Source organism: Acinonyx jubatus, chromosome A2 (genome assembly GCF_027475565.1).
Source record: "Acinonyx jubatus isolate Ajub_Pintada_27869175 chromosome A2, VMU_Ajub_asm_v1.0, whole genome shotgun sequence".
NCBI classification, from domain to species: domain Eukaryota; kingdom Metazoa; phylum Chordata; class Mammalia; order Carnivora; family Felidae; genus Acinonyx; species Acinonyx jubatus.
This window is the reverse complement of record NC_069383.1, coordinates 164,856,860-164,884,713: the sequence shown is the minus strand read 5'-3', so window position 1 is coordinate 164,884,713 and position 27,854 is coordinate 164,856,860. Positions and strand designations below refer to the sequence as shown.

Sequence of the window (27,854 nt, the reverse complement as noted above, 5' to 3'; positions counted from 1 at the left end):
GCGGATGCATACTTGGGCTGTAGTGGATCATGCTGCTGTGGACATGTAAATCTCCCTGCTCTCAGTTATTGGGGTGTACACCCAGAAGTGGGACAGGACTATATAGCTCTAATTTCTTGTCCCTTTTTCTCTGTCATCGTTATACACGTCACGTGCACAGACGTTACAGAAACCTAGTAGTGCATCGCTACGGTTGCTACTGTACCTGAGGCCCTCCGTTAAAGGCGGCGGGTCCCCATCAGGGCCGCCTTCTCGGGGCACCTGTGCGGAGCCAGCGCCCCGCCCCTCCCGGCCGTCCGCCGCCCGCACTAGGACGCTGGGCCCGAACCCACGGGGAGCACCTGCTGCTCGCAGGAGCGCGAGGTTCCGAGAGAGGCGGCGATGTGTCCGAGGCCCCAGCCGCAGCGTCTCCTTAGCGAGCGCCGCCTGCGCTCGGCCCTCCCGCCAGCGGAGGGCGCGCTCATCAGCCGAGAAAGCGGAAGCCCGTCCGAGCTGTCGGGCGCGGGGCGGGGCTCATGGGCGACCTCGTGATAATCGCGCAGGCGCGGAGGGGCGGTCCTTTCCGAAGAGCTGACAAGATGGTGAGTCCCGCGGGTTGGCGCGCCTGTTCCCGACTCATCCGGCGCCATCCGCGGTCTGGCCGCGCCGTGAAGGCCGGAGTCAGGCCGCCCTGCTGCGGCAGCCATCTCTTGAGCCTCCGGGGCCGCCGCCTATCGGGGTGCGGGGCGGGCCGGGCTGGTGTCGGGATGACGCGGGGCGGGGAAGGCCCGCGCAGGCAGTCGTGTCCTGGCCGAGCCCCAGCGACCCGGGGCCGCCCGCGCTCCCCGGGGACGGGCGGGAGGCCGTGTGTCCCCGCGGGCCCCCGTGGGCGCCCGAGGGCGGCCGCGGGGGTGGGAGGCGAGTCTGCGGCCGCCCTCTGACCCGCGCCCCGGGCCCGCGCAGGCGGAAGTGGAACAGAAGAAGAAGCGCACTTTCCGCAAGTTCACCTACCGCGGCGTGGACCTGGACCAGCTGCTGGACATGTCCTAGTAAGGGGGGCCGGGCGGGGCCGGGGCGCTGTTTGGGCGCAGCGACGTTTGGGTCGAACCTAATTGCTGGTGTCCCCTCGTGACACTGTTTACACCCGCCGAAAACGCGGGAAGCTAGAACGGGCTGGGGTTTGGCACGTGGCCGGAAGCTCCTAGGCAGGGTGGCGGGGGTCTGGCTTGGATGCGGGGACACGGGCTTCTCGGATTCCCCGCAGCCTTCCTGAGCGTGAGCTTGGGTCAGCGGGGCCGTGAGGGGCCGCCCCCCCCCCCCTTCCGGGGACACAGGTCGGCAGAGGCCTAGTTGGCTGGAGGTGCAGCAGTTTGCCCACGAGGTGCCGGCCACGTAGCCGCCTGCCTCAGTTTCCCCATCTGCAGCTCGCAGCTCTTGACCTTGGGGGCTTCTCCCCAGATTTGGGGCGGTGCGGGGCAGCAGCGACGTTCGCGGCTGCACCCTGGGGGCTGTCGCGGCCCAGCCGCTCACGCCATCGCGCCCTGCCCCCCAGCGAGCAGCTGATGCAGCTGTACAGCGCCCGGCAGCGGCGGAGGCTGAACCGGGGTCTGCGCCGGAAGCAGCACTCGCTGCTGAAGCGCCTGCGTAAGGCCAAGAAGGAGGCCCCCCCGATGGAGAAGCCCGAGGTGGTGAAGACGCACCTGCGGGACATGATCATCCTGCCCGAGATGGTGGGCAGCATGGTGGGCGTCTACAACGGCAAGACCTTCAACCAGGTGGAAATCAAGGTACCCGTGGGGCGCTGCGGGGCGGGGCGGGCAGCGGGGGCGTGTCCGCTCACGGTCGCCTGACTCCGTGCCCTGCTCCTCCCCCCTGCAGCCTGAGATGATTGGCCACTACCTGGGCGAGTTCTCCATCACCTACAAGCCGGTGAAGCACGGCAGGCCCGGCATAGGGGCCACCCACTCGTCCCGCTTCATCCCCCTCAAGTAGTCCGTTCGGCCAATAAAGACGCAGCCTTTTCTGGTCGCGAGTCTGACTGTTCCTTCCCTTCCGTGGGGCTGGGCCTGCTCACCAGTTGGAGGCTCAGGTGGTGCGTGATTTGGGCCCGTGCTGGGCAGCAGGTGGCCCTGGTTTCCTGCTGTGGACACAGGGATGGCCCCGCTTAACAGCAGGGCCCAGCGCTCTGTGGGTAGGGGCTCCGCATGAATGACCTCGGCCCCGTGACCAGTGCAGGTTCTGTGCGGTCTTGTCTGTGTCCCCTCTGTGCTTCTGGATCCTTCAACCGAAATCCCACAGGTGCAGCCACAGGCCTTCCCTGGGCCTGCTTCAGCCCATACAGGTGGTCACTCCTGGGTCCAGGGCAGTGTCTCCCCTGGAGCCACCATGCCCTTCAGGGCTCCTCCTCCCTTGTTGTCCGGTTCTGGGGGTGTGCGTGCCCACAGGTGAAGTCCACGACCAGCAGGAGGCTTTGCGCAGCCTGAACACTCCCTTCCTGAGTCTGCACACGCCGGCCCGGTGACCCTCAGGTGCTGTCTGTCCGGTTTCAGACACGTCTCATGTGGTTTCCAGGGGCAGGGTCACGCCAGCCCCTAGGGTCTGATGAAGGGTCCCAACCCTGCTCCCCTCAAGTATTTCTGTCGAGATTTGTTCCATGATGAGGAAGCCCTGCCGACCAGGGTGGACGACTCCTCGGTAGGCAGTGGCCCCTTTGGCTCGCTGATGGACAGTGTGGGGGGGATGGTCGAGGTGGGAACCCTGGCCAGCAGGAGAGTGTGAAGCTGGCTGGCTGCCTGCCGCATGTGTGACAGTGGTCACAGTGTCCGCGCCTCTGTTGGGGCCGTGAGGGCCGGCCAGGCGGGGAAGGGAGGGAGACCGCGGAATGGAAAGGCGCTCCTGCCTCCCTGCCCTCCCCCTAGCGGCCACTACCACCACCTCCGGGCTTCCTTCCTCTGCATTTTGATTTGCTCGCTGTTCTCTCTTGGGTTGTGGCTGGCTGTGTTTATAATCCACAGCAGAAGGCAGCACGGGGAACGGCCGGGCAGCTTGTGTGGCCAGGTTAAACGGGTTCCCCCAGGTGGGCAGAAGGAACCAGTGTTGGGACCAGATGATCTGGAAGTACGTCTGTGGCCTGTGTGGCGCCATCCCTGATAAGGCAGCCCTGTCGCCCGGAAGACGTGGGCCGAGAATCTAAACAAGTGGTGGGTGTCTGGTGTGGCAGGAAGCAAGGCCACCGGAGGCTGCGTGGGCTGGTGCGAGGGGCCTGGAGCTGCCGGTGGGGATGCTGAAGATCGGGGACTCGGGTGTCCTTTTGGACAGCCCCCTGAGCCTGGCCGCGCTGCAGAGAGGCCGACCCACCATGTGAAGCTGGACTATGACTGGGGCGTGTTAGATGGGACCTTAATTGAGGTGACTGGGTGCCTTGCACTTTAAAGGCCGTGGTCAGAGCTGTCGACTGACATCTGGTCAACACTGTCCACACTCCCTTCGTTTGGAACAGCAGAAGCCTCTGTGACCTCCGCTAGCAAACTGCCCACGAGGCCCAGCGAGAAGAGGGAGGGTTCGCTGTGTCACTCCTCAAAGAGTAAAACTGTTGGGTGTCTGGGTGGCTCAGTCAATTGACTCTTGATTTCAGCTCAGGTTACGGTCCCAGGGTTGTGGGATCGAGCCCCGTGTCCGGTTCCACACTGAGTGTTTAGCCTCCACTCCTCACACGTGCACATGCTCTCAAAGACAAAACAAAAGCCTTAGAATACAAGAAACTTGTTTCATGTAAGGTTGGCCTCGGGGAGAAGAATGCCCAGGGCGGCTGAGCCCCTTTCCTGGAACGTGGGTTGTGACCCTGAGCTTGGAAAGCCATAAAAATGGGCAGAGCATGCTTGGGTGAGCTTGGGTGGCTCAGTCAGTTGAGCATCGGACTCTTCATCTCCGGTCTGGGTCTCAGGGTTGTGAGTTCAGGTCCTGCACTGGGCATGAAGTCTACTTAAAAAACAGCTCTTAAGGCACTAGGCCTCCCTGGGGGAGCAAAGTGCACATGCAGACCGTTGTCTGAGGACGGGAGAATCCCTGGTGCAGATGGTGGTGGGTGCCAACCAGGGCTCAGGCTCATGCACCCAGTGATGGGCGGACTTCAGGCCAAAGGGCTTGCCATCTGTTCTTGTAGGTAAACCTTTGTTGGCGTTCACTCCACTGGCCCGTGCAGCCGAAGTTGGGCCTTTATTACAGATTTTGTTCTACAAAAACCAGCAGGACCCTCCCGGACAGCCATACTGCCGTCACCCCCTTTAGGGCTTTGGAACCCTCACTGGAAGCTTCCCGCGCTGCCACCATGGGCCTGGGTGGGCTCAGGGAGGGAAGGATCAGCGATTACTGTTTTCTTTAATTGCAGTTTGAATTTCTATCAACCACTTACGTGTAATTGGGGGGCAATGCATATTAGTGTTAAAAGTGAAAGCGATTGTGTCCCACTCAGACCGAAGTGCCCACCCCGGCCGTCAAGTGACACTCCAGGCCAGGATGCACTCTCCAGAGCCCAGGCTGTGGGGTAGGGGCCTTAGTCATCGGGCTGTCTCACTACCGGGCCCCTCTAATGGCCCGAGGTTCAGGCTCTGCCTTCAGACCCCCGGTCACATCCCTGCCTTTGTTTCCTTCTGCGTCTGACGCTCTGGTCCAGCCCACTGGGTTGCAGCCCACATTCACACCCACCTGTCATCCCCAGTACCTCAGCCACACAGGCAGCCCCCACTCTGGTGCTGGGTTCCCCTCTCCCGCCCCCCCCCCCCCCCCCCGCCCAAGCCAACTGGGCCAGCTGCCTTCAGAGCCTGTCCCAGATCTGGCCAGGTCGCTATTTCTCACCTGTTGGTCAATTTGAAACAAGCAGGTATTCACCCCCTGACTTCCCCAGGCTCCAGAAAGCACCCCGAGTCCTGACTTGTTCTCACGTCCAGCCTTTCCTGCCGGACACCTACCCACTGGTTCATGGCACCTGCTTGCAGAGGCCAAGGCAACGCCCCCTTTCTCTCGCTGCTTGTCCTTTGCTGTTCCAGGACTTAGCACAGTTCCTGAAAACGACCCTCCGCGACCCCTGCCCCCATCCCTCCCGGACTAACACAGTCCCCTCCTCCCTGGTCTCCCACTGCCACCAAAGGGCGCCGGTGAGCACCGCGTCTGGCGAGTCCCTGCTCTGCCCACCGCCCCCCAAGGCTCGCAGGGGTCGTCACATGTTCCTGGGACCCTGCACAACGCCCCCCCCCCGCCTCACACACACACACACCTCCTCCCTTTGCGCTGGCTGTTACATGTGCCGGGATGCTGTTACTCGGGTCTATTAAGTGTCCTTCCCAGCAGCCTTCCACGCTCCCACCTCCCTGCTGTTTTCACCGCTCACAGCGGGCCAAGTTACTGTCCTCTTGTCGGCGGCCATTCCCTCTCCTCCCAGTGTGCTAGTTTCCCACGGGCATTCTGTTGCAACGACTGTTTACTGCACAAGGCCCGGCACACAGTAGGTGCTTAACAGAGGCTGCTTGAATGACTTGGACGGATGTCTGTCGACGTGTGGTGTGAGCCAACAAGTCCCATCACTGAGTCCGGCAAACTGGACGCGCACCGCAAATGTTTGCTGAATGACTAATGGATTGAGCGCGCAGCCGGAGCCTGGCCGCTGCGGGCCCACGATCCAGGCCGGCAGCCGATTGCGGCCACAGGGCGGCGCCTCCCTCCATCCTTGCGAGATCGCCATTCTCCTCGGGACCCCTCCCCGCTCTCCCTCGTCCCCCCTCCCCCTCTGCTCACTCAGGTCCCCCTCCTCACACCGCCCACCCGAGTCCTCAGTCCCACGAGACGCCCTCCCCCCGCTCCTGCGAAGTCCCGCAGACCCGCTCGTCCGCTGCCTCCCGGAGGAGTCCCCGCCCGGCCCCGCGGTGCGAGCCCTCCCCGTAGTCGCTCCGCGCAGGCGCAGGGAGTCTCGGCCGAACCTCCCCCCTACCCGAGCAGCTGAGGGCGGGGCGCAGGCTGGTCCGGGGCGGCCGCGGCTCCATGGGGCTCTTGGGGCTGCTGAGCCTGCTGCACTCAGCCTTCTTCGGGGACCAGGTAAGGCTTGGGGGGCACTCCGACACGCGCACGGAGCTGGACGGGTCTGGGGTCTCGCGCGGTCGCCGCGGAGACCGTTGCCAGGGCAACCGCTTCAGGCTGTGCTCCGGAGGGGAACCCCTCCCCCGCGTCGCAGCGGATCCCCCCCCACCCCGGGTCTGCGCAAGCGCAGCCTTGGAGAAAGACCACCCCCCCCCCCAGACCCCTCCCCACTGCGCGGACGCAGAGAGCAGCTGGGGCGGTGGGGACTGCGACGGGGGACCGTCTAGCTGAGGCTCCGTCCCGCACTGGCGGATAGGGGCTGGGCCACACCCTGCACCTCTTGGGGCCTCAGTTTCCCTTTCTGGGCTCCCAGCGCAGGGCCGACTCCGACCTTCACCGACGTTGAGGTTCACAATATGCATCCCACCGGGCCTGAGAGCTTTGCCGGCCTCCGTAATCGTTCTGAACCTCGGGGCTCTCACGTTCCCGATTTAACGGGAAACTGAGACTGGGGGCGCCGCGAGGAGCCCCAGCCTTCGTCTGGGTTGGAGCCTGAGCGCGGGGCGGAGGCGCCAGCAAAGGACCAGGCCCGGTGGCCGAGGGGAGCTGTCCGCGGTGCTGACAGGACGCTCTCTTGCCCTCTCCCTGCCCGGGAAACTGAGGCCCGGAAACCCGGCAGGGGATCCACCCCGGATCCGGTTTCGGGGGCACGGCGCCACCACTCCGTCATCTCCAGTAGTATTCCCTTTTCCATCAGGGCTCTGCTCTGTCACCCAGCCCGCGCCCCATCTCTGTGGTCGCATGACAACCTGGTGCCTCTCTGCTTCCCTCTCCCCCAACCCCAGCTCCGAGTTGGGGGCGGGGGGGGGGCACCCATGGTTCTGCCCGGAGCCCCTAGCACAGTGGATGGTCAGTGGAAGAGCGCGGGCCATCAAGTGGGAGGAGACACTGAGGTCAGGCTCAGAAGACTCAAAGGCCCTCTGAGTGACCCTGTTGTGATGGGCCAGATGCTGGCATGGGGCGGGGGGCGGGGGGGGGGGGGGGGGGCAGGGGGAAGGGATGGTCTCAGGATGAGGATGTGGATAAGCGAGCCCCACGATTCAACTCTCCCCTTGAGAGCCCAGCAGCGGTAGGGAGCACAGAGGATCCCAAGGAGGGCGCTTGGGGAGGACCCCCACCCCCACCCCCACCTAGGCCTGGGTACTGTGCCTTGAGGGGCTCCTCATTCCCCCAAGACTGGGCTTGGGGTCCCGGGGTGCCGTGGGGTTTCCCGAGGCTCTGTGGTTCTCGGATTTCCAGTGATGCCTGAGTCTGACTGTGGCTCAAGAATTTAAAGGGTCAGGGATATTCGGGGATGAGGGGCAGGGTGTCAGAGATGTGGTGCTCCAGAGGCTTGGGGACAACGGCATCTTGTCTTGTAGTCTCAGTGCCTTGTGCCCTCAGCCTTCTGGTCCCCAGGGAGGGGGAAGCCCAAGGCTGGGGAGGCTCACAAGTGTGCTCCCTGGCTTAAGCCTCAGTGTCCTCACACATACGAGGGCAAGGCTGGCCATTAGACCACTTAGACTGGCTGAGAGGGGTCTGGGGAGCAGCCACACCTGAGACTGGGTGGGGGGACAGGACTTAGTTCTGTGCAGGCAAGGATTCTCCAACCCACCTCCCAGTCAGCAAAACAGGAAACTGAGGCCAAAGAGAGAGACGGCCAAGGTCACGGTGAAGCTGGGCCCTAGGCTTTGTCCTCTCCCCCTGCCCCCATTCCGGCTCTGGCCAGTCTGCTGTGCTCTCGGTGAACAGCTCGGACTGCCCCTGCTCTAAACCCCTGGTAGTGAGCTGGCACGGCCAGACAGGGGACTGGCCGCTCAGCTCCAGGGACAGCACATGTCATTCCTTCAGCCCCCGGGGAATACCTTTCCCCTCCTTGCTTCCATAGCCAACTCTTACTCATCCGGGAGAGGCCAAGCACTGGTGTCCTTTTGCGCAGCCTTCCCAGCTTCCAGAAAGAGCCCCTCTGCCCCCCACACCCCCTTCCCAGGGCCCACAGGCTGGGGACTGCTGCCTTTGGCTGGACTGCCAGGCCCCCTCTCAGGGCCCCCCCGCCCCCCCCCCCCGCAGTGCTAGCCCAGGGCGGGCACACGGGACCTCCTGCCGTAGACCCAACAGAACACAACGTGGTGTGTGTGCCCTTGGCTGCCTGCCTTGCACCAGCCCTTACAAAGGCTGCACCCCCCACCCCACTTTACCAGGGAGGGGGAGGGGAACAAGGTTCTCGAGGCAAACGTTTGCCACGGCGCCCCCTCCCCCAGCCAGGAAAGACAGAGGCAGGCCCCCTAAACCACGTCTCCTGGCCCAGAGCCTCCTTCCTCCTTGGGGCGTGCATGTGTCGGAGGCAGTAAAGACTGGCCCCAGCTGCAAAGTTCTGGCTCTGTGGACCCATCGAGGACCTGAGACAGCTGGGACCCCAGGCTTCTCCTTGGCCTTACCTTCTGTGAGGGTGAAATAGTGTAATGGGAGACAGAGACAGATTGAAAGAGACCGAGCGACATGGGGTGGACAGGGAGTCGCGGCAGACACCCCTGGAAGAGCTCTGTCAGGCGGGAGACAGAGGCGCCGGGGTCCCCAGCGCCTCTCAGCCTGCCCGCCCACCCCCTCACGCCCACCCCTTCATGCTGGCCGTGACCCCGCTGGCAGGGGGTGGGGAGTGCAGTCTGGATCCCGAGCCCTGCCCCGCCCTCACCCGTCCGCACGAGGCTCGGCTGGATCCGTCGGGAGGGGCTGGCCTCCCCCTTGCCCCCCCCCCCCCCAATTCTGATGTAACATCCGAGACCGCATGCTTTTTTTTATTCTCAAATTCTCCGGATCCAGCCGCCGGAGGTTCTTGACCGCTTTACCCCGGAACGGGTGGAGGGCACAGGGTCCTCGTCCTCGGGGCGCCCCCCCCCCCCCCTCCGCAAGCCCTGCACACGCAGTCCCTGAACCCGCCCGGAGGCCCGACGTCCGGCTGCCGCCGCTGGTCCCCGCCCCGGGGCCACCATTGGCTGTTGCCATGGCACCAGTCCGTCTTCCCGCGCCGCAATTGGCCGCCGCGCCCGCATCCCGCATCCCGCATCCTCCCCCGCGCGCGGTGGTCTCGCCCAGCTCCGGGAGCGGCGGCGCCGCCTGGCCAGGCCGGGACCGGGCTTTGTCCGCCCCAGAGCCCTCTGCCTGCGCCGCCGAGACCCCGGAGCCCCCGCCCCGCGGCGCCCCCGCCAGCCCGGCCCAGCCCGAGATACAGTAAGCGCCTCCCCGGGTGGAGGGCAGGGGGCGCGTCCTCCGCCTCAGCCGGGGGCGGGGGGTGGGGGTCGGGGGTGTCGCCATCCCCTTCTCTCTGCTTCACCTGTCAGCACACGCTTCGTTTCTCCAAGGTGGAGCCAGAAAGGGAAACTGAGAACCAGGGAGGTTGGGCCCCTGCGTCGCTGCTGCCCGGCCCACGCACACACCCACCCACGGGGTTCCACACTCCGACCTCCCAGTCTGCAGGCAAGCCTGCTGTGTGCTTGGGGGGTAGTGCTCCTCCTCCTTGGACATCAGGCTCCTTCTCTGTAACGTGGGGTTTGAAGGAGGGGCCCCTTTGGGCCACATCTGCCGTCCCCCCCTGAAATGTGGCCACTCACGGCTCAACCAGGGGAACTGCCAGCTATTGGTGCTTTCCCTTCTGCAATGGAGATCTCTCGGGGAGGCTCCCAGGAGTCCCCTGACGCAGCCTGGGGATGAAGTCCAGGCAGGAGGGCTTCCTGGAGGAAGCTGCACCTTGAAGGGTGGCAGGAGTCAGGAAAGGTGCTCCAGGCAGAAAACTGCACGTGCAGAGGCCTGGGGAAGGACACTGCAGCGTGGCTGCTGGGTGTCAGCGAGGCAGGGTGCATGTGGAGGAATTGGCTCTTGTCTTGAGGGCACTGGGGAGCCATGGGCGGTACTGGCGCGAGGGAGGGATGGAATCCAATCGTGACTTTCAAAGCTTCCTTTTGGCTTTCCGTGAGAGTGGACTGTGGGAGGCCAGCGAGGCTGCCCTGATGGAAAGGGTGTGGGGGCCTGGGGGAGAGGGGGCCCGGCTGGGCAAAGCTTGAGGGGCTGGTGGGAGTGTGGAGTTGGGGAGGCCAGGCTGGAATGAGGGGAGTCTGGTGGGTGGCCCTACCGCCAAGCTCAGCGCGATGAGGACACAGCAGTGACCACCAGGCGTCGGGGGAGTGAAGGTGTCCCAGGCTTAGCCTGGAACATCCAAGACGAGGGAAACCTGGTGTGTGTGGGGGGGGGGGGATGGGCAGCCCTGGGTGGGGTTCCAGGAGCCGGCCTGGGTTTAGGGAGTGGGAGGGACACTCAACAGAGTCCTACACCACCTAGAGCTTCCCTGAGGCTGTGCTGGGCGTGGCAGCCGGACCCCAGCAGTCTTGCCACAGCCCCTGGCCTGAGTCCCAGCTGGGAGCTCCCCGCCCCCCCCCCCCCCCAGCCTCGGGCAGGGCCGATATTGGGGTGGGAGGCAAAGGCCCTCGGCCTTCCCTACCTGACACATTTACTCCCACTTGACTGTCCCGTCTGCCCTCCCACCGACCCGCAGAGCCGAGTTCTTCTCAACCCTCAGATGGGCAAAGCGAGGCCCGCAGAGGCCAGAAAGCACTGCCTGGACTTCTGAGTCCTCCCAGTGTCGGGTCCCGGTCGTGCCTTGCCGGCCTTGCCTGTTTCTTCCTCTGAGCACAACAGCCCAGTGGCGGTCCCTGAGGCTCGGGACTGTGGCCAGCGAGCCAGATGACGGGTCAGGCATACAGCAGGTCCTCCCAAAGGGTCAGGATGGCCCAAGCCCATCACCCCACGCTTATTCCAGGCCCAGCGAGCCCTTGGTGGTCCCAGGGTGGGTGGGGTGGGGAGGGTTCTGGGGGCAGGAGCAGAGGGAGCACAGTGAGTGACGGGGCACGTGAATGAGTGCATGTGGCCAGGCTGGGGGGGCGGAGAGCAAGTGCCTCCCTGTGGGCTGGGGAGGGCGGGCTGATCTGGGGGGGGGGGGCTCCGGGGAGGAGGTGGAGGAGACCACGGCCTGCCACTGGTGCGCCTCAGACAAAGGCGGAGGGAGGGGGCGGGGATGGGAAGGGAACAAAGAGGGAAGGGGGGGGGGTGGGGAGGAGGTGGGACAGCTCCGGGGAGGGCCCAGCCCAGAGAGGAGGAGCTGCCAGCCAGCTGGACCGAGGAGGCTGGGCCAGAGTGAGGACAGCCACACACAAAGAAGCGGGTGGCAGTGGGAGAGCCCGGGGGCTGGCGCAGGGCTGCCGGGAGGGGAGCCGGGCCAGGCAGGTGGCTGCTGGGCTCCAGCTGTTGGTGGAGGGGGTGTGGGGGTGGCGGGGGGTGACCGTGGTGGGCTTGGGTCTGCCGGCCCGGCTGCCCAGCTCCGGGCGCCCCACCATCACCTGGCCCTGGCTCTCTGAGCCGTGTTCTTGGCCTCCACAGCGGTTCTAGCCTCCTGGGCTGGGCCCGCTGGCGGTCTGCCCGCCACACCTCGGGGCAGCTGCGTTGCTGTGGGAGAGGGCCTCGGATGTCCGTGTGTCTGTCTAGCTGCCCGCCTGTGTGTCTGGGAGCCCGGCAGTGAGGGTGCACACGTACTCGTGTCTGCTGGCCACCTGGGCGTTGGGGCTGCGTGTCTCCACGTCCACCCCGGGGCTCTGCCCCTCTGCCTCCCATTGGCCCTGCCCGTGCCTGTCCTCCGGGACGCCGGAGTTCTGCCTGCAGGGGTCCACACCTGGCGCTCCCGCTGGGATTCATCCCCAAGATCAGATGGGAGAGCTGGGGCTTAGATCAGGGCACTCTCCCTAGACCCCTGGGTGAACCCGCTGACCTGTGGCCCCAGGCGCTGCAGGAGCTGAAGATGACGAGCTCCGTGGCGCCCTACGAGCAGCTGGTGCGGCAGGTGGAGGCCTTGAAGGCCGAGAACAGTCACCTGAGGCAGGAGCTGCGAGACAACTCGAGCCACCTGTCCAAGCTAGAGACGGAGACGTCCGGCATGAAGGTGAGGGTGGGGCTGCGCAGAGGCCTCGGGCTGCCCTTACAGGGACAGACGCCAGGGGGTGCTGGACCCAGAGACCCACAGGCCAGCCCAGGGCAGCAGGCTCACGCTGCCGGACACCCTCTCCCGCCCCCACCTTAGGAGGTCCTGAAGCACTTACAAGGCAAGCTGGAGCAGGAGGCCGGAGTGCTGGTGTCCTTGGGGCAGACGGAGGTGCTGGAACAGCTGAAAGGTGAGGGGCCCACGGGGGGGCAATCCCCAGCTTGCCCCCAGAGGTTGCTGGGAGGAGGGGCGGGAAGGGGCACTGACCTTGCCTTCTCCCTCCGCGCCCATGCAGCCCTGCAGATGGACATCACCAGCCTGTACAACCTCAAGTTCCAGCCCCCAGCCCTGGGTCCTGAGCCCACTGGCCGGACCCCCGAAGGAAGTCCAGTACACGGCTCCGGGCCTTCTAAGGACAGCTTTGGGGAGCTGAGCCGGGCGACCATCCGGCTGCTGGAGGAACTGGACCGGGAGAGGTGAGATGGCAGGTGGCGGGACCTGGCCGCTGGAAGCTGTCACGCAGCTCCGCCCCCAGCCGGCTCCGCCCCAGCACCTCTGCCCGCTGATTGGCCCACCGGCACGTGTTCCACCCACCTCCTGAGTCGGCCTTGCCCACGCCCACTCCACGTGGCTCCAGTGGACCTCAGCTGGAGGACGGAGAGGAAGGGGGAGTCCCTGGCACAGGGCAAGGCTCCTGGGAGATGTCCCCACGGGTCCCCAGCATGCAGGCTTCGCGAGGGACAGGGCTGTGTCCATTGCCAGGGTCAGGACTGGAGCCAGAAGGGCTCAAGGCAGCCTTTGTGCAGAGAGGGCTGTGGCCCAAGAAACCTGGGCCGGGGGCCAGCAGAGGAAAGCAGGGTCAGGGCGCCCAGCTCGGCTCGGCCGGGTTGTGTGGGGTGGGATGCGGCAGTGCAAGAGCGGCTTGGAGTTGAGGCCATGCTGTGCTGTGGGACCTCAGGCCAGTCTCCTCACCCCTCCCAGCCCCAGGCTTCCGCTCTGTAGTTCTATGTAACAAAATTATTTAAAGTCAATAAATTTTTATTTGAAGAAAAAGAAAAAGAAAAAGAAAAAGACCCTGAGCCTGAACGTGGAGCTCTGTAAAACGGGAATGGCAGCATCGCCCCCCACAGGGTTAACCGGGAGCCTGTTGCGCCCGGAGCAATCTGAGCCTGACTTGGTCTTTGTAGGCTAGAGGGAGATGAGCAAGCGTGGGAGAGGTGTTAGCACAGCCCCCTCGGGGTCTTTCTCTGGGGACCACAACTTATAAAGTTGAATCGATTTTCTGCACCCCACCCCAGTCCCGGGAGCGCCAAGGGCGAGACTTTGCCACGCCGTTCAACTTGGCACACAGCGCCCAACAAGTGATCACACAAATCAAAATAAACAACGCATGCAGGACGGCTCCCGCCCTGCGAGCCTGCGCCCACCGACTGCCCGCCCCCTCCCCAGGTGCTTCCTGTTGAACGAGATCGAGAAGGAGGAGAAGGAGAAGCTCTGGTATTACTCACAGCTGCAGGGCCTGTCCAAGCGCCTGGACGAGCTCCCGCACGTGGAGACGGTGAGCGCGCGGGGGACGGCGCGGGGGGAAGGGGCTCGGGCCCGGGCGCCCCCTCACCGCGGCCCGCCCGCCCCTCCCAGCAGTTCTCGATGCAGATGGACCTGATCCGGCAGCAGCTGGAGTTCGAGGCCCAGCACATCCGCTCGCTGATGGAAGAACGCTTCGGCACCTCGGACGAGATGGTGCAGCGCGCGCAGGTGAGGCGGCGGGCGGGGCGGGGCGCTGGAGGCTCTTCCGGGGAAGAGCGCGTCACTGGGCGGAGCGCAGGGACTGCTGTGGGAGGGGTCTGGATCGGGAGGCGGAGCCAGGGGGGGGGTAGAGCCCTTTGTGGGTGGGGCCAGAGGGAGCGAAGGGCGGAGCCGGGCTCCGAGGGCAGGGTCCGAGAACTGTGGGGGGTAGGGGACGGTCAGTGGGCGGAACCGAGTATGAGCCAGCCCTGGGCCGCGGTCCGTGGGCCGGAGGCGATCAGGGAGTGGGCGGGTCCGGAAGGGTGGGGCGGGGTCAAGCAAGAGAGTGGGTGGAGCCAGCGCCTGGGTGGGGCCGGGCTGTGGGCGGAGTCAGATACTGCAGCGAGGGTGTTTAGGGTGGGCGGGACCATATAGAGGAATGGGGGTGGGGCCAGGGTGGGGCCGAAGCAGAATGCCGATGGAGAAGTGGGTGGGGTCATACAGCAGTGGGCGGAGTCAGACCCGGGGGTGGGGTCAGCCCCGGGGGTGGGGTCAGCCCCAGCGCGCCTCTTTCTCTTGGCTCAGATCCGCGCTTCTCGCTTGGAGCAAATCGATCAGGAGCTGCTGTCCGCACAGGACCGGGTGCAACAGACAGAGCCCCAGGTACTGGGAGGGGTGGCGCCAGGGTCCTGGGGTGGTGACGGGTCTAGGCAGTGAAGAGACCGCTAGGGCTCTGCCCGGTCCAGGAATGGGCCTGCAGCCCCCACCCACATCGTCACGGGGGTTGGCAGCCTGGGCGCTTTGTGGGGTGCTCCCCAACAGAGCCCCCAGGCCTGGCGTTCTCCGCACAGGCCCTGCTGGCGGTGAAGTCGGTGCCGGTGGACGAGGATCCAGAGACTGAAGTCCCCACACACCCGGAGGATGGTGTCCCTCAGCCCGGCAACAGCAAGGTGAGGGGGCGTCCAGGTTTGTGGGGGAGGAGGCCGGTGGGTTGAGGCAAGGGGTGCAGATGGCCAGCTGGGTGGAGGTGCATGGTGACCTGGGTCCTGCCTCTCTGTCCGATGTGGGGGGCCTTCCCTCCGCCGTCTCCATAAAGCGGCCCCAGGTGTGGAAGGGCCACCCTGGGGTGAGGTGTGTGCTGAGGCTGGCAGGGCCAGGACGTGGGTGGGGACAGCTGTCCTGTGTGTTGGGACGGCACCCTAGACTTAGAGGTAGGAGGTCACCCACGGGAGTACCGCGTGAGGACGACAGTCAACTTGGCCCTCCTCAACCGGGGGCGACCCAGTGCCCTCCCCAGGTGTGTGCCACTGCCCACAGGAAGATGCAGGGTGAGGGTGTCGGGGGTGAGAGCAAGTGACGGTCCTGGGCTGGGTCACAAGACGCTCACTGTGTCTGGCCGGCCCACCGGGGGTTCAGGGACTGGCTGGAGCCAGGTGAGCCGGGCGTGGTTCACCGCCCCCCTTGACCCCCGTCCACTGCCCCTCGTAGGTGGAGGTGGTCTTCTGGCTGCTGTCCATGCTGGCAACGCGTGACCAGGAGGACACGGCGCGCACCCTGCTGGCCATGTCCAGCTCGCCGGAGAGCTGCGTGGCCATGCGCCGCTCGGGGTGCCTGCCGCTGCTGCTGCAGATCCTGCACGGCACCGAGGCCGGCGTTGGGGGTCGCGACGGAAGCCCCGGGGCGACGGGCGCCAAGGACGCACGCATGCGCGCCAACGCGGCGCTGCACAACATCGTCTTCTCGCAACCTGACCAGGGCCTGGCGCGCAAGGAGATGCGCGTCCTGCACGTGCTGGAGCAGATCCGGGCCTATTGTGAGACCTGCTGGGACTGGCTGCAGGCCAGGGACGGCGCCGAGGGAGGCGGCGCCAGCGGCGGTGAGCCAGCGAGGGGGGCCGCCGCCGGGCCCCTTCTCGGTGGCCTGCGCCGGCGAGGCTTGTGGGAACGTTGTCTTGGCGGATGGGTACAGGGGTGGCCCCCGACACCTGATGACACGGGGTGGGTGCTCAGGAAACTGCCGCCGAATGCAGGGATAGGTCGTGGGTCCCCAGAGAACAGAGTGTGAGGTTCCCGGTGTTTGCAGCTGATTGCAGTTACCTTATGACAAAAGCCGCAGGCGTCACCTCCCCTCCCTTGGCCGTCCTGGCTGAGGCGGCACCCCCTGCGTGGGTTGGCGGGAGGCGTGGGAAGGAGCCCCAGCGCTCTGCGAGCCCCGCGTGCAGCCCTGTGAAAAAGCCTGGGGTCTCTGCAGGGATGCAGAAGGCAGGGCGGGGCGGGCACCCACCGGCAGTGGGAGGGCGCTGACCTGGTCCCCTGGCCCACAGCTCCAGTCCCCATCGAGCCCCAGATCTGCCAGGCCACCTGTGCCGTGATGAAGCTGTCTTTTGACGAGGAATACCGCCGAGCCATGAACGAGCTGGGTGAGTGCCCCCTCGCCTCCCGCAGGAGGGCCCCGATGCCTCGGTGTTTGGTGGAGGGGCTGGGGACGGGGGGTGGGGGTGGGGGGCTCGACCTTGTGAAGTTTCAGGTTTGGGGGTGTTACGAGTATCCTCTTTTTCCATATAAAAGTCATCAAAGCACGGAAAAAAGAAATAGCAAAGGCCAAAGTTCGCATCCATATGCTGAGTTTGGCTGTAAGAGTTACAAAACACACGGCTTCTCACCCAGCCGGTGGTCAGAGCGCCCCAAGGTTGGGTCGGGTCCCGTGTGGTTTGGCTGCGTGGAGGGGGGAGCACGGGGTGAGGGGCTTTGGCGCCAGCGGGTTCTTTAGGAGTGTGCACACCTTTGGGGCACCCCTGCGCCCCGTGGCCGGATTGACAAAGTAAGACACACAGAAATAGGAAGGCAGGCGGGCAGCAAGCAACCCGTGGGACCCCCCCCCCCACCGCCGATCCGGAAACAGCCTGTGTCCAACAGTAAGTCCTGTTGTCGTGTCAGTCCTCCTCGTGTCGTCCGGGGAAAGTGGAGGAGGTGGTAAGGTCTCTTCTCTACACAATGCACGTGCACACACGTGCCCAGAATGCAGTGTAGACAGGAGAACGGAGTGGCCCTGGGCTCCACTTCCCCCAGCCGATGCCAGGCAGGAAAACAAGGATTTCAGTTTTCATTGTCTCCTTCTGACCGTGAACGTTTGTACTACGAACAGGTGGGAATTTCATATAAAACTGGTTCTCAGAGTGTGGCCCACAGGGACCCCTGGGGGTTCCCGAGATCCTTCTCGGAGGTCCACAAGGTCGCGATTGTTTTTGCCTTTGCCACCCCCGTTTTTTCTCGTGCGTGCGTGTGTTCAGTGGGGTTTCCAGATGCTGCTACTCTGAGGACCACTGGGCTGTACGTTCTGGGGTTTAAAAGGCTTCTTCTTTTTATTTTTTTAATAAAAAAAAAAACTTTTTAAAGTGTTTATTTTTGAGAGAGAGACAGAGACAGAGCGAGACAGAGACAGAGCGTGAGCAGGGGAGGGGCAGAGAGAGGGAGACATGGAATCCGAAGCAGGCCCCAGGCTCTGAGCCGTCAGCACAGAACCCGACACAGGGCTCGAACCCACAAACTGTGAGGTCATGACCTGAGCCAACATCGGACCCTTAACCGACTGAGCTCCCCAGGCTCCCCAAACGCTTCGTTTTAATTTCTAGCATGGAACAGCTTTCACCCACAAGAACAGAATCTCTCTGGGGGTCCTCAGAAAAGTTCAGAGGATACAGGGGTCCGAGGCCAAAACACTTGCATGCCGCTGTTGTCCACCGAGGCCCCCTAGCAGGGGGGTCCCCCACTCCCAGCACAAGCACCCCACCCACGGCCGAGTTCGCAGTCCCTTCTCCCTCCTCCGGTTTGCTTCTGTCCTGCGGGTTTCCAGCAGCGGACAATTTCACGTTATGGAGCATTGAAGGCCTGAGAAGTGTCCCCTGTAATAACTTACAATTACGCATCGCAAACTTTTTAGGGGCGTCAGGCCAGCTCCATTGGAAAAGCGCGTGACTCTTCATCTCAGGGTTGTGAGTTCGAGCCCCACATCGGGTGTGGAGCCTACTTAAGAAAGTTAAATTGTGGTAACATACACCCAGCCTAAAACTCACCATTGTAACCGTCTCTAAGCGCACAGCTCGGCGGCGTCAGGCACTCATGCTGTCCTGCACCCGTCCCCGCCACCCGTCTCCAGAACTTTCCATCTCCCCGGACCGAGACTCTGTCCCATGAAACACTGAGTCCCCACCCCTGGCTCCCACTGTCTACTCTCTCTGTCTCTGTGGACGGGACTCCTCTGGGGACCCCCTGTGGGTGGGGTCACGGGACGTGTCCTCCTGTGTCTGCCTTCTGTCACACAAGTAAACTCGGGCAGAAGGTCTCCAAGGTGTGCCCACAAGGTGTGGCGGCAGGTGGCAGGGCTCCCGGTCATGGTTGAGCACCGCTGCCCCAGTGGCGGGACACACTGTGGTCTCGGGTTGGTCCCCTGGCGGACACCCGGGTTGTTGTGACCGTGGCGCGTGGCCTGTTGACGTCGGGGTGTTCAGGTGCACGCGGGCCGCTGACGTCCCCAGAGGGTGCCCGGCCGGCCTGCCCCGGGCCCGGGGGTGAGCACGTTGCCTCCGGCACGTTTGCCGCGTGAAGAGGGAGAAGCTTCTTGAGTCTGTGCCGCGCCTGCCCCTTCTCTGCCTGCCGCCGTCTCTCCCGGGCCGGTCTTCCCAGGGCCGTCCGCCCGTCCCTACGCTGGGCACGCTGGCCCCCCGCCGGTGGCTCCTGGGCTCGCGCCGTGCAGACCCTGCCCTCAGTGGCTCCTGCTCTAATGGTCCTGACGGAATTCTCACGTGGGGTGCTGGAGGGCGTCCGTGACTCCGGCGCTGGGAGTACAGGCAGGAGTCTGGGCAAATAGGGAAGAGCGTTCGGGCCGAGGGAACAGCTGGGCGAAGGCCTGGTACTGGGGCAGAACCCTCGGAGCCAGCTGCACAGGTAGACCTGCCGAGGGCGGGGGTGGGGCGGGAAGGGGCCGAGGGCGTCTGGGCAGGGGGCGCTCACAGGCCGAGGTGGGGGGGGGGGGGGGCGGAGGGCAGGCGGGCTGTGGGGGCGGGGGCGGGGCTCACCACCTGTCCGGGCCGCACCGTGCCCCTTCCGCACCCCTGCAGGTGGGCTGCAGGCCGTGGCAGAGTTACTACAAGTTGACTACGAGATGCACAGAATGACCCGGGACCCGCTGAACCTCGCCCTCCGTCGATACGCCGGCATGACCCTCACCAACCTCACCTTTGGAGACGTGGCCAACAAGGTGCCTGGGGCCGGCCAGAGGGCGGGCAGGGTCAGCGCGCTCCAGGCCCGGGCCTGCCTCGACCTCGTGCCAGCCTTGAAACGGTCCTGAGGGGGGAGACAGTTGTCCCCGACTTCCAGGCGGAGGCCCAGAAGGCTGGTGTCCGAACGTGGCCACCGGGGCCGCCACGCTCGGGGCTGGGGGAGGCTGGGTGGCGTCGGCGCCGCCCTAAGCCTCTTTCCTCCTTGGAGCCACTGGGTGAGGAGGGGCGGGGCTCGGGCCCTTGCACACAATAGGTCTACCTCTCGCCCCCCCCTTTCCCCCGCCCGCTGTGGCGCGACTTTCCTCCGTCACGTCAACAGGCCGCACTGTGTGCCCGCCGGGGCTGCATGGAGGCCATCGTGGCCCAGCTGGCTTCTGAGAGTGAGGAGCTGCACCAGGTGCGGGGGCGGGGGGGCAGCGTGGCGGGGTGGTGGGGGTGGTGGGGGGTGGGGGGGTGGGGGGAGGCCCAGAGGGCAGCTCACTGCCCGAGGCCTTTCTGCCGGCCAAGTCCCCTCTCCTCTGGGTGTGACGGGGCTCCCGTGGTGGGCGCCCCCGCCTGGCGCAGGGGTGAGGACGCGATTGCGGCCGCCCGAGGAGCCAGGGCTCCAGGTCCACCGCGCCCGCTCCGCCCCGCCCCAGGTTGTGTCCAGCATCCTGCGCAACCTGTCCTGGCGGGCCGACATCCACAGCAAGAAGGTGCTGCGGGAGGTGGGCAGCATGACCGCCCTGATGCGGTGCGTCCTTCGAGCCTCCAAGGTGGGCACAGGGGCGGGGCGGGGGGGGGGGTGCGGGGACGCGCACGGGCGTGGGGTGGGCCCGGCCTGACCGAGCGCTGCCGAGCGGGTGGCCCAGCCGTGGGTCCGCCGGCCCCGCGTCTCAGAACCCCGTGACGGTCAATGTGATTGCTTCTCGCTCTCACTCGAAGGCGTGTCTGGGTGCCAGCGTTGGGTCCGCAGCTCGATGGGGTGGGGGAGAGGCGGGTGCGCCGGGCTCGCTGGGCCCCCACCAATCACCCCCCACCCCCCCGCCCCGCTCGGCGCCCAGGAGTCCACCCTGAAGAGTGTGCTCAGCGCCCTGTGGAACCTGTCGGCGCACAGCACGGAGAACAAGGCGGCCATCTGCCAGGTGGACGGCGCCCTGGGCTTCCTGGTGAGGACACTGACCTACAAGTGCCAGAGCAACTCGCTGGCCGTCATCGAGAGTGGCGGTGGCATCCTGCGCAACGTGTCCAGCCTCATCGCCACGCGGGAGGACTACAGGTCGCCCCCCCCTCCCCCCGCCGGGGCTCTGGGACGGGTGGGGGGGGGGGCACTGGGGGAAGCTGGGCCCCAGGCGCAGACCGGGGTGGGGCTGGCAGATCCCACTCTGCTGGGAACCGAGGACAAGCCCTGATTGTGCTGTGAATGAATGGTCCCGATTTGTCCCTGGAGACTAAGTTTTTTTTTTAACATAAGTATACCCCAAATTTTGTGTGGGGTGTACTCGTATAATCAACGTTTAGTTAACTTATTAAAATGAAAACATGGGGGCGCCTGGGTGGTTCAGTCTGACTCTTAATCTGGGCTCAGGTCGTGATCTCACAGTTCGGGAAATCGAGCCCCACATCGGGCTCTGTGCTGAGCACGGCGCCTGCTTGGGGTTCCCCGTCTCTCTCTGCCCCTTCCCTGTGCGCACACATACAGGTGCTCTCTCAAAATAAACATTTCAAACTAAAATAAAAATAAAACGTATTATTTTTCAGATAATGTTAATAAATACTTGTTCTCTGTTACAATCTTTACTAAGTAATATTAAAACCTCTTTTTTAAATACTTATTAATTTTGCAAGAGAGAGAAAGTGCAAGCAGGGGAGAGGCAGAGAGGGAGAGAGACAGCATTCCAAGCGAGGTCCGCACCGACAGGGCACAGCCCAACGTGGGACTCAAACCCACAAATATGAGACCATGACCCAAGCTGAGAGCAAGGCTCGGATGCTTAACCGACAGAGCCACACAGGCGCCCCGATGCTTGTTCTTTATAAAAATAAAGTATTGTTTATTGGATGATAATCAGTAACGTTTTTAATGTAAGAAAACACAAAACACTTGTCTTCAATATAAGTATATCCCAAATATTGCATGGGCTCTACTTGTGCTAAAGATTTTCTTTATTAAATCAATAAAACACTTATTTACTAGGTAATACTAATCATTAACAATGCTTAGGGGTTTTTTTCTTAAAAGATTTTATTTTTAAGTAGCCTCTACACCCGGTATGAGGCTCAAACTCACCACGCTGAGCCAGCCAGGCACTCTGATACTTTTAAAAACAGATAAAACTTATCTTCAGCATAAGTATACCCCAAATATCATGAGATGTAGTTGTGCTAAAATGAGGTAAAGTCAAACTGAAGTTCACTTTAAAAAAGGTATTTTTTTAAATGTCTACTTATTTATTTTTTAAATGTTATTATTTTTTTAATGTTTATTCATTTTTGAAAGAGAGAGAGAGCACAGGCAGGGGTGGGGCAGAGAGAGAGGGGGGAACACAGAATCCGAAGCAGGCCCCAGGCTCTGAGCTGTCAGCACAGAGCCCGATGTGGGGCTCGAACCCACGAACTGTGAGACCATGACCCAGGCTGAAGTCAGATGCTTAACCGACTGGGCCACCCGGGTGCCCCTCTATTTATTTATTTTGAGGGAGTGCATGTGAGCGGGGAGGGGCAGAGAGAGAGAATCCCAAGAAGGCTCCGTGCTACCAGCGCAGAGCCCCACCCTGGGTTCGAACGCATGAAACGTGAGATCGTGACACGAGCCAAAATCAACAGTCGGACACCTAACTGACCGAGCCCCCCTGCGCCCCTAGAAGAAAGTATTATCATTTCACCATGTGATGTCGCACCACGTATTTATTCGGTGTTCTGAAACGCAAAGTCGCCTGGGGAGCCCCGGACTCCTATTTGCGGGGGCGGGGGCGGGGGGGGGGGGGAGGGCGCTGGGCGCAGGCCTGACGCCCCCTCGTGCCGCAGGCAGGTGCTGCGGGACCACAACTGTCTGCAGACGCTGCTGCAGCACCTGACGTCCCACAGCCTGACCATCGTGAGCAACGCGTGCGGCACGCTCTGGAACCTGTCGGCCCGCAGCCCGCGCGACCAGGAGCTGCTGTGGGACCTGGGGGCCGTGGGCATGCTGCGGAACCTGGTGCACTCCAAGCACAAGATGATCGCCATGGGCAGCGCCGCGGCCCTGCGCAACCTGCTGGCCCACCGGCCCGCCAAGTACCAGGCGACGGCCACCGCCGTGTCCCCCGGCGCGTGCGCACCCAGTCTGTACGTGAGGAAGCAGCGGGCGCTGGAGGCCGAGCTGGACACGCGACATCTGGCCCAGGCGCTCGACCACCTGGAGAAGCAGGGCCTGCCGGAGGCCGAGGCCGAGGCCGCCTCCAAGAAGCCGCTGCCACCCCTGCGGCACCTGGACGGGCTGGCCCGGGACTACGCCTCCGACTCCGGCTGCTTCGACGACGACGAGGCGCCCTCCCTGGCCGCCGCCGCCTCGACCGCGGAGCCCGCCAGCCCCGCCGTGCTGTCCCTCTTCCTGGGCAGCCCCTTCCTGCAGGGACAGGCTCTGGCCCGCGCCCCGCCCGCCCGCCGCAGCGGCCCGGAGGCGGAGAAGGAGGCCGGCGGGGAGGCGGCCGTGGCGGCCAGGGCCAAGGCCAAGCTGGCGCTGGCGGTGGCGCGGATCGACCGGCTGGTGGAGGACATCTCAGCCCTGCACACCTCGTCCGACGACAGCTTCAGCCTCAGCTCCGGGGACCCCGGGCAGGAGGCCCCGCGGGAGGGCCGCGCCCAGTCCTGCTCCCCTTGCCGGCGGCCGGAGGGCAGGCGGCAGGAGGCCGGCGGCCGGGCCCACCCGCTGCTGCGGCTCCAGGCCGCCCACGCCAGCCTGTCCAACGACAGCCTCAACAGCGGCAGCAGCGCCGGTGACGGGCGCTGCCCCCGCGAGCACACGAGGCCCTGCCCGCTGGCCGTGCTGGCCGAGCACCACGAGGGGGCCCCGTGCAGCCAGGCGCGGCCCAGCCGGCTGGACCTCAGCCTGCCGGGCGGCCGGGAGCCGGCCAGGAGGGACGGCTCTGCAGCCGACGCCTGCGTGCGCACCATCAAGCTCTCGCCCACCTACCAGCACGTGCCGCTCTTCGAGGGCCACCCCAGGGCGGGGGCGGGCGCGGGGCCCCTGGCCGCCGGGGCCCGGAAGCAGGCCTGGCTGCCCACGGAGGGCCTGAGCCAGCTGCCCGAGAAGCCGGCGGCAGAGACGGCGCCCCTCCGCCTGTCCCGCTGCAGCTCTCTGTCCTCGCTGTCCTCGGCCGGCCGCCCCGGCCCCAGTGAGGCCGGGGACCTGGACAGCGACTCGTCCCTGGAGGCACTGGAGGAGGCGGGACCCGGCAAGGCGGACCTGGACGGAGCCTGGCTCGGGCCTGGGGCCGCCTCCCTGCCCGTGGCCATCCCGGCGCCGCACCGGGGCCGCGGCCTGGGGGCGGAGGACACCACGCCGTCCAGCTCCTCCGAGAACTGCGTGCAGGAGACGCCGCTCGTGCTGAGCCGCTGCAGCTCCGTGAGCTCCCTGAGCAGTTTCGAGAGCCCGTCCATCGCCAGCTCCGTCCCCAGCGACCCGTGCAGCGGGCTGGGCAGCGGCACGGTCAGCCCCAGCGAGCTGCCCGACAGCCCCGGGCAGACCATGCCGCCCAGCCGCAGCAAGACGCCCCCGCTGGCCCCTGCGCCCCCCGGCGAGCGCGAGAGCACCGAGTTCAGCTTGCAGTGGGAGAGCTACGTGAAGCGATTCCTGGACATCGCCGACCGCCGGGAGCGCTGCCGGCTGCCGTCGGAGCTCGACGCCGGCAGCGTCCGCTTCACGGTGGAGAAGCCGGACGAGAACTTCTCGTGCGCCTCGAGCCTCAGCGCGCTGGCCCTGCACGAGCACTACGTGCAGAAGGATGTGGAGCTGCGGCTGCTGCCCCCCGCCTGCCCGGATCGCGGCGGCGGCCCCGGCCCCGGTCCCGGCCCGCACCTCGCGGGGCACCGCCGGCGGGACGAGGCCGCTGGGTGCCTGGAGGGGCCGGCAGCCGCCGACCAGGAGCTGCAGCTGCTGCGCGAGTGCCTGGGGGCAGCCGTGCCCGCCCGGCTCCGCAAGGTGGCCTCGGCCCTGGTGCCCGGCCGCCGCGCGCTGCCCGTGCCCGTGTACATGCTGGTGCCCGCCCCCGCCCGGGGGGACGACTCACGCACCGACTCGGCCGAGGGCACGCCGGTCACCTTCTCCAGTGCCACCTCGCTCAGCGACGAGACGCTGCAGGGACCTCCCAGGGACCCACCCGCCGGGCAGGCAGCCGGCCGGAAGACCGCAGGTCGGGAGGCCGCCGCCAGGCAGGCCACCGGGCACCGCCACGGGGCGTGGGGCGGGGGCCGGAGCGCAGAGCAGGCCCGGGGGGCGGGCACGAGACGGGCGGGGCTGGAGCTGCCCCTCCGCCAGCCCTCGAGCGCCTGCACGGACAGGGACGGCCCCCGCCCGGGCCAGGCACGTGGGGACGGGGCACCGCAGTCGCTGTGCCTCACGACGCCCACCGAGGAGGCCGTGTACTGCTTCTACGACAACGACTCCGATGAAGAGCCGTCCGAGGCGGTGGCGCCCCCGCGGCGGGCGTCCGCCATCCCCCGTGCCGTGAAGAGAGAGCACCCGGCCGGCAGGAAGGACGCGCAGGCCACACCCAAGGCCGCGGCCAAGGCCCTGCCCGCTGCCCGCGCCCAGCCCAGCCTCATCGCCGACGAGACCCCACCATGCTATTCCCTGAGCTCCTCCGCCAGCTCCCTCAGCGAGCCTGAGCCCCCTGAGCAGCCGGCCAGCCGGCCCCGTGCTCCCGAGCCGGCCGTCGCCAAAGTCGTGGGCCCCGGGGGCGGGTGCAGCGGCGCCCCCGGCCCGCGGGCGGGGACGGGGCCGGGGCCGGGGCCGCTCCGGCGCTGTGTCGGGTCAGCCGTGCCCGGGCGCCGGCTCCAGGCGTCAGGCCCGCGGCGCCGCAAGCCCCAGGCTGCCCGGCCAGACAAGCGGCCAGCGGAGCGGCCCCAGGAGCGCGGTGACGAGGCGGCGGGCTCAGACCAGGCCTCCGACCTGGACAGCGTCGAGTGGCGCGCCATCCAAGAGGGCGCCAACTCCATCGTCACGTGGCTGCACCAGGCGGCGGCCGCGGCCACCCACGAGGCCTCATCTGGCTCTGACTCCATCCTGTCGGAATCCGGGCTGTCAGGCTCCACCCTGCAGCCGCCGGTGCACAGGAAGGGACAGCGGCTGCAGGCGGGCGGTGCCGCGAGGCCGAGGCCGGAGAAGCGGGACTCAACCCTGGCCCAGCACGGCCCCAGTGGCCCCGAGAAGCTGCGTGGTGCTCAGAAGATGGCGTGCAGGGTGCCGGCCGTGCTCCGGGGACGGACCGTGATCTATGTGCCCAGCCCGGCCCCCCGGGCACAGCCCAGAGGCAACCCCGGCACCCGTGTGGCACCGAGGAAGGTGGGAGCCCCTGCGCAGCCCGCAGCCCCGGCCAAAGCCCCCAGCCCCGGGCAGCAGCAGCAGCAGCAGCAGCAGCAGCAGCGGTCTCGAAGCCTACACCGGCCGGGCAAGATCTCGGAGCTGGCGGCACTGAGCCCCCCCCAGCGGAGCGCCACGCCGCCCGCCCGCCTGGCCAAGGCCCCCTCGTCCGGCTCCTCCCCGGCCTCCCCGGCCTCCCAGCCCCCGCCCAGGAGGCCGCCCTCGGGCCCCCAGGCTGCGGGGCCCCTACCTGGCCCCGGGGCGTCTCTGGCGCCCCAGACGCCCGCGCGGGCCCTACTGTCCAAGCAGCACAAGACGCAGAAGTCACCCGTGCGGATCCCCTTCATGCAGAGGCCCGCCAGGCGGGGGCCGCCAGCCCTGGCCCGGGCAGCCCCAGAGCCGGGCCCCAGGGGCCGGGCAGGAGCCGAGGGAAGCCTGGGTGCCCGAGGGGGCCGCCTGGGCCTGGTGCGCGTGGCCTCCGCCCGCTCCAGTGGCAGCGAGTCCTCCGACCGCTCGGGTTTCCGGCGGCAGCTGACCTTCGTCAAGGAGTCCGCGGGCCTGCCGCGCCGCCGCCGCTCAGAGGTGGCCGCGCCCGAGGCCGCGACCTCCGCCTCCCAGGGCGGCTCCCCCCGGCGCGGTCGGCCCGCCCTGCCCGCCGTCTTCCTGTGCTCCTCGCGCTGCGACGAGCTGCGGGCGGCCCCCCGACGACCCCCTGCAGCCAGGCCCAGCCCCGGCGAGCGGCCGGCGCGGCGCCCCAGCTCCGAAAGCCCGTCCCGCCTGCCCGTCCGCACGCCGGCCGCCCGGCCCGAGGCCGTCAAGCGCTACGCCTCCCTGCCGCACATCGGCGCGCTGCCGGGGCCCGCGGCCGACGCCGCCCGCCGCAGCAGCGACGGGGAGGCCCGGCCGCTCCCGAGGGTGGCGGCCCCGGGCACCACGTGGCGTCGCATCCGGGACGAGGACGTTCCACACATCCTTCGGAGCACGCTGCCCGCCACCGCCCTGCCCCTGGTGGGCGCCTCCCCCGAGGAGGGCCCCGGCGAGCCCCCGCAGCGCAAGACCAGCGACGCCGTGGTCCAGACCGAGGACTTCGTTGCCGCCAAGACCAACTCCAGCACGTCTCCGAGCCTGGAGAGCAGGGGGCCCCCCCAGGCCCTGGGTGGCGGCCCCACATCCTTCCCTGGCAGCGATGTGGATGGGCCCTGCCCCCCCAAGGCGCCCACCTCTGCCCCCTTCGTCCATGAGGGCCTGGGGGTGGCCGTGGGAGGCTTTCCCACCAGCCGGCACGGCTCCCCCAGCCGCGCGGCCCGCGTGCCCCCCTTCAACTATGTGCCCAGCCCCATGGTGGCAGCCGCCGCCGACTTGGCCGCAGAGAAAGCCCCCGCCGCTGCCCCCGCCAGCCTTCTGGAATAGTGGCCGGAGCCGGCCTTCTGGAACATCCTCTCCCGGTCGAGGGCTGGCCTGGCTGCCCAGGGGGTGGTCCCACGGTCCATCTACCCTCCAGAGCCAGAGCCCCTGCCCTTGGAGCCCCCCTGCAGCCTGAATCGGCCTCCCATCTCATGCACAGATGCTTGCTCCGCGCCGCGGGGGCTCTGGAAGGACGTGGAGCTGAGGGCTGGAGCTGCGGTCCCAACCTGGCCCCCACGCAGAGACCACCCTCCTAGCTCGGGCTGCCCCGCGCAGTGTGCTCGCGGCCCCGAGCTTCAGCAAGACCCTCCCGTTTCGGGAGGTGCAGGGAAGTGGCAACCCGCCCGGCGTGGGGGACGGAGCGGGGAGGGTGGCCCCCTCGAGCGGGCGCCCGCCCGCGCGCGCCGGGATGAAGCCTGTAACGTTGGAGGCCGGGTAATTGGTTAATGATGGCTTTGCCGGTTGGCTTGCCGTCTCAGCGCCAGCTGGGGGTGTGGGGGCGGGCGCGGCTGAGCCCCAGACAGCGCCGTCTAGCGAGTCGGGAGCGCCCCGCCGCCGGGCGGCCCGGAACTGCAGGGAGAGACTGGTGCCCGGTCGATGGGGACGGTCAGCGGTGTGGTCGGACAGCCCGGCTGGGGCGGGGGCGCGCGACCGCAACGGGCGGGAGGAAGCGTGTGGAGGGACGCCCCCGGAGGCCACCGCCGCCGGGCTTCCCTATTCCGTTCTCCTTCGCCACGCACGAAGCGCTGGGCCCCACGGGCCTCGCGCCAGGGACGGCGCAGCTGCGGGAGACGCCG

At 66.3% G+C, this 27,854-nt stretch overlaps 3 protein-coding genes across 5 annotated transcripts in view; 2 read left to right on the top strand and 1 right to left on the bottom strand.

The window, feature by feature from the left end:
- The window catches only part of PCSK4 (proprotein convertase subtilisin/kexin type 4), a 139,500-nt gene that overhangs the window by 96,341 nt on the left and 15,305 nt on the right, over nt 1-27,854 (bottom strand). The gene's annotated exons all lie outside the window — the stretch shown is intronic.
- On the top strand, nt 501-2,006 carry RPS15 (ribosomal protein S15). Its single transcript, XM_027049507.2, has 4 exons — nt 501-581; nt 943-1,028; nt 1,532-1,766; nt 1,858-2,006. The coding sequence occupies exons 1-4, from the start codon at nt 516-518 to the stop codon at nt 1,969-1,971; spliced, it is 501 nt and encodes a 166-aa protein (XP_026905308.1). The 5' UTR covers nt 501-515; the 3' UTR covers nt 1,972-2,006.
- APC2 (APC regulator of WNT signaling pathway 2) lies at nt 5,920-27,674 on the top strand. 3 transcript variants are annotated; one of them, XM_027049373.2, is made up of 15 exons: nt 5,920-6,066; nt 11,912-12,070; nt 12,209-12,299; nt 12,405-12,585; nt 13,559-13,667; nt 13,751-13,864; nt 14,420-14,497; nt 14,686-14,784; nt 15,323-15,710; nt 16,158-16,253; nt 18,951-19,090; nt 19,432-19,509; nt 19,751-19,867; nt 20,156-20,370; nt 22,119-27,674. In XM_027049373.2, the coding sequence occupies exons 1-15, from the start codon at nt 6,013-6,015 to the stop codon at nt 27,061-27,063; spliced, it is 6,864 nt and encodes a 2,287-aa protein (XP_026905174.2). In that variant the 5' UTR covers nt 5,920-6,012; the 3' UTR covers nt 27,064-27,674. The 3 variants fall into 3 exon arrangements, with proteins under 3 accessions (XP_026905174.2, XP_026905173.2, XP_026905175.2); XM_027049372.2 differs by having other exon boundaries at nt 13,748-13,864; XM_027049374.2 differs by lacking the exon at nt 5,920-6,066 and adding an exon at nt 8,558-9,315 and having other exon boundaries at nt 13,748-13,864.